The sequence below is a fragment of the Ictalurus punctatus genome, chromosome 5 (genome assembly GCF_001660625.3).
Source record: "Ictalurus punctatus breed USDA103 chromosome 5, Coco_2.0, whole genome shotgun sequence".
Classification (NCBI taxonomy): domain Eukaryota; kingdom Metazoa; phylum Chordata; class Actinopteri; order Siluriformes; family Ictaluridae; genus Ictalurus; species Ictalurus punctatus.
Genome location: NC_030420.2, coordinates 19,494,882 through 19,499,829, shown reverse-complemented (window position 1 = coordinate 19,499,829; position 4,948 = coordinate 19,494,882). Strand labels below are relative to the sequence as shown.

Below are 4,948 nucleotides of genomic sequence, written 5' to 3'. Positions count from 1 at the left end.
TGTGTCTAAACTTTTGACTAGTAGTGTGTGTGTGTTATATATATATATATATATATATATATATATATATATATATATATATATATATATATATATATATATATATATATATATATATATGATAGATAGATATAGATTCTGGAAATGAATGACCTAGAGGCGACTCTTGCCGAGATAGGATTGAAATAAAGCTTGGAGACAGGGAAATAAATTACCATATTGTGTTCAAAGTGCATAGGCGGAGACGATCTTAAGTAACACGTGTTACGTAGTTGGTCCAACATGAATCACTCGAGAACACTGCATGACTGTGCAACTTCACCGAACAAGGAAGTAGCACAAGCCTGGGATTCACCTGTTGAGAGTGAAACAGTCGTCCTCACACCCGTTGGTTTACAGGCTTAAAAAATGAATGAATGAATGAATGAATAAATAAATAAATAAAGGACGACCAAAGTGAAAAAGAATAAAAGAAGTGCAACCGAGGTTTATTGTTAAATATGCTCTGGGAACATTAACAAGCCATTGGAAAAGGAATTTCGAAACTCCACTGCAATAAAGTGCAAGTTTTCGGATAGCTATGACTGTACATTTGTTTCTGCTGCTTGTGAAGTGTGCGCCTAATTACGAAAAGCCCTTGTTTTCCGCAAACCTGGAAATCTAGAGTAAGAATTTATCCATGAACGATACCTTATTTAACAAATATTTTCAGGAATAAGAAAAATCAATTCTGCGAACCAGTGCTCTGAGGAGATCGGCATTGATTTAAACACACTACGTTCTGTAAATGAAGAAAATTTATCCGACTCTCTCTCAAATTATAGCTTGTCTGAAATCAACTGGGCTCAGAGGACTACTAAAATACACTCCAGACTTATCCTCCGAATACATAATTTTTTTTTTTTTTAAAAACCCAAAACTAAGTTACTTTTTTGCTGCAGGTTTGCAGTCAAGTTAAAGAAAACTGGAGAAAATGATGACAGTAGTCAGGCAGTTAGAAAACAGTGGCACAGTCCAGGAACATGGAACAGTCGCAATATCATACGCTGTGCATAGGAGAAATAAAGCACTTATGGTCTTCACATAACATCAACCACGTCGTAAAGCTTCTGTATGCTTGAAGGGAGTAACGAACGCATTCCATTCCCGAAACAGTGACAAAAAAACAATAATGAAGTGAGGGCATAAGCAAAGGTTCAGAAGAGAATAGCAATACAATAGTATTGTGCAGATGCCAGCAAGATAAAAAGGAAATTAAATTAGACACAGCCCAACACCTTTGCATAGTGACAAAACAAAGCAGCGGCAAACAGGAAAAAAAAATTCTATCAATGAACAGCAAGAAATAAGCATTATGTGGGAGAAAAACTTCAGGCATCAGGCATGGCCACAGAACAGAAATGATCAATTCTCGGAAGTCTTCGACAGACTCCTTCTTCTGTACAAACCGTACACGTGGAGAACGTGAAAAGGGAGTTCGGTGCTCCGAGACACTTTTTAAAATCCGATCTGGATAGTACCTTAGTCATTATCTGTGCAGTAGCACAAAAGCCTCAAGCTTCTCTGGAATATTTCCTGTATATGTAAGATTATGCTTGATGATGGTGCGAGCGGCCAAGCACTGCAGTGTGGTGTGATTTATGGGCTGAATCAGGTTCTTGGCCATCTCCTTCTCGTCTAACAGGTCACATGCAGTCTGCCTGAAGGAGTTGGTGCTGTCGAAGTGCGTGCCACATGCGATAAGCAGCTTCATGATGTCGGGGTGATTGTTGGAGGCAGCTACGTGCAGAGGGCTGTTGTTATCTTCGTCGCGACAGTTGACGTCGGCGCCACACTCCAGAAGGATGGAGGTCACCTGGAACGAAGGGAACTTGCAGACGGGGTACCGGCCGACACACGTTGTGTTCCGGTCCACGGCCAGGTGAAGGGGGCTGAAGCCGTTTTTCCCGCACGGATGCAGCTTGAGGAACTTGTAAATGGTTTCTTTCTTGAAATGGTCCTGCTCGACCGTGCACTGGACTTTCTCCAGTAAGCAGATGAGGTGCAGTATGATGGCGAGTGCCTTGCTGAGCTGAGCTGGGTCGGGCCCGGGCTGCCGCAGCTTCATGGCGCGTTCGATCTCCAGCACGCTTTTGCTAAGGATGCCCATGAGGTCGTCAAAAGACACAGAGGTCCCCAGGAGGCCTTTAGCACGGTCCTGCAGCATGAAAGAAAAAAGCTCAGCGAATGAGAGCAAGCTGCTGGCAGTCATAGGACTAAGTGGGTCCAAGTTATTCTGTTGCATGTCCAGGGCATACTTCCACAGGTTGATGCACCGTTCAAAATTCCCCGAATCGGCATACACAGCTCCTCGGTACCGAATGTAGTAGGACGTGTCTGGATGCGATGGGCCCAGGATGCGTTCTCTAATAAGGAGAGCCTGCATTCGCATCTCGTCCGGGTCCGAGATCAAACTGTCCAGCTCTTCCATGCTCCCGGCCTCCTTCGCGTAGTCGTACGCCATTACAAGTTCTTTAGGTTCGCCTTTAAAGAGGATGTTGCTGCAGTCGCTGTACCGCATCTCCATGGCTCTCTTCCAGTACTTTAAAGCTCCCAAAAGATCCCTCTTTTTGTCCACAAAAGTAGCACCTAACAATTCTAAACTATTAATTCGTTCCATTTTGCTTGTTTGTGGGTGTTGCGTGAGGAAGTCTACTATGTTCGTGTGCCCAGTGACACTGGCTGAGAGCAATGGAGTCATTCCATAGCCGTCCTTTTCCATTGTGGCGCCGTACTTCAGAAGCATTTTCATTATCTCCAGACTTCCTGATTCGGCGCAGTCATGCAAGGCCGTGTTACCTACAGAATGCAGAGAGGTTAGCGGTTAAATGAGACCTCGTTTACACACCTCACTACTGAAAGATTCAGCACTACGACTTCAGAAAAGCGATATAAAAAATAAACACTAAAGAAATAACATTCTTCTTAAACTTGACAGATTATTTCACGCAAGTAGCAAAAGCTTTCGTCGTTCGTGGTTGCGGTTTACCTTTGACGCTTTTCCTATTAACGTCAGCGCCTCTCTCCAGCAGATACTGCGCAATTTCTTTGTGGCCCTTATAACAAGAAATCATGAGGCACGTGTGGCCGTGCCGATTGGCCACTTCCAAGTCAGCTTTGTGTTCCACCAGATACCTGACGATATCAAGGTGGCCGTCGAAGCAAGCGGCTCTCAGAGGGGTCGAATTGGTGAGCGTGGTGTTGTTCACAGAAGCACCATGGCCTAAGAGTGACTGCACAACCTTCAGGTGTCCGGCCGCCGAAGCGGCCCACAGCGGAGGGGCTCCTTCGATGGTCTCGCCGTCGAAGTTGACAGACCCGCCGACTTCTACGGGCGCGCAGCAGCATTCCAGAAGATACTCGACCAAATCGAGGTGCCCGTAGCGTGCCGCCATCAACAGCGGTGTCGCCCCGTTTGTTTTCTCGGACATCAGTTTCGTCACCTCGTGGTCGGTTTTGTTCTCCAAAAGCTTCTGGAGCAGCTTGAGCTTACCGTCTCGGGCTGCGTTGAATACAGCGGTTTTTAAATCCATTGCATCTGCTTGCGTTCCTTCTGCCTATATGAACACAACACCACACTGAGATTAAATACATCTGAAGCATTATACATTATATTATAGACAAGCAAACAAAGTAGAAAAATAAATCAACAGTTCTTGGATATATCGAGCTACACACATGGTGTAAATTGTACGTACATGTCATAGGACATCAAGTCCTTTATCACTGAACCCCAGAAGAACCAGCTAGGTTCTAGTTATGACCGCCGATAGCTCTTTGCTACACTAGCTAGCCAGCTAACGTCCATTTTATTATTATTATTATTATTATTATTATTATTGAGATAACTAACAAGTATCGTCGTGGAAATCTTGTAAAAACTATCCATTAGGACTAAATAAGACGCAGACAGCTTGTTAGATCACAGCTCGGCAAATCTGACCCGCTAAGAGTAACTGGGTTGTTTAGTCAACCTAGCTAGCTAGTTATGTCAGTCTGAATAGGGCCAAATTCCAGAAACGCTTACTACATTAGTCACAATGCCCAGAAAGTAGTTTTGTTTCAATAACTATAATTCCAAGCTTATACGTGTACCTATCGTCTTTCTCTAGCTAGTAAACATGAGCCAACGTAGCAAAGCCAAAAGTGGCCGACTTCTACCTTATTGTCGTCGCTTCTTTGGATGTCGGTCGAAGCCACAGATCCACTGCCTGGTGTCACCTCAATTGACTAACAGAACCATGACAGCACGAGAGACGCTCAAATCCACTGGCGTTAGTGGATTTCTCATCATAACTCTTGGCTTTTCCGAATATACAGAACTTATTTGAACGTAAATCAAAGCCGTTGTGCTGGAATCCGACCGCAGCTCGCCACCCCCGCTTAGCTCACAGCTCACCTAGCTTAGCTTAGCGCTAATGTTAGACGATATCCTATAACATTGGCGTGTTTTTTTTTGCGTATGTGTTTTTTTCTGTAATAAAGTCTTCCGCCAGAAAACAAACACAATCCCACGACTCTTCTCAGCGCCTGTTTGTTTCATATGTTTTCCTCATACGATACTTTCTGTTCCCCACGACGAATAAGGAAGTGTATGGCAGCGGCTCCTCTCACCACTCGGCAGCTTCCCGTTGAAGACCCATTACTCCAGCCCCTTTAATGATTGGCGTTAAAGCTAGCCAATCAGAAACGCCGCGTCTCGGCGCGACGTCTAACCAAACGTAAACAATACATTTCTGTAGTCACGACGTTGAGGCGCTCGAGAAGTTCCTCACGACGACGAGATTTTCACTAGTCATGGTGTTTTAACATTGACCATAGAAACGTATTTATATTTCTAAGTATATTTAGATGTATACTGTTGATATATGACTGTGATAATGATATACATACACCTTGTTATATTTGT

At 44.0% G+C, this 4,948-nt stretch overlaps 1 protein-coding gene across 2 annotated transcripts; it reads right to left on the bottom strand.

Moving 5' to 3' along the window:
* Positions 1–467: 467 nt before the first annotated feature.
* LOC108265006 (protein fem-1 homolog C) lies at positions 468–4,688 on the bottom strand. 2 transcript variants are annotated; one of them, XM_053680290.1, is made up of 3 exons: positions 4,201–4,688; positions 3,029–3,596; positions 468–2,838 (listed from the first exon to the last, which is right to left on the bottom strand). In XM_053680290.1, the coding sequence occupies exons 2-3, from the start codon at positions 3,570–3,572 to the stop codon at positions 1,529–1,531; spliced, it is 1,854 nt and encodes a 617-aa protein (XP_053536265.1). In that variant the 5' UTR covers positions 3,573–3,596; positions 4,201–4,688; the 3' UTR covers positions 468–1,528. The 2 variants fall into 2 exon arrangements, with proteins under 2 accessions (XP_053536265.1, XP_053536267.1); XM_053680292.1 differs by lacking the exon at positions 4,201–4,688 and adding an exon at positions 3,738–4,171.
* Between the last annotated feature and the right edge of the window lie 260 nt (positions 4,689–4,948).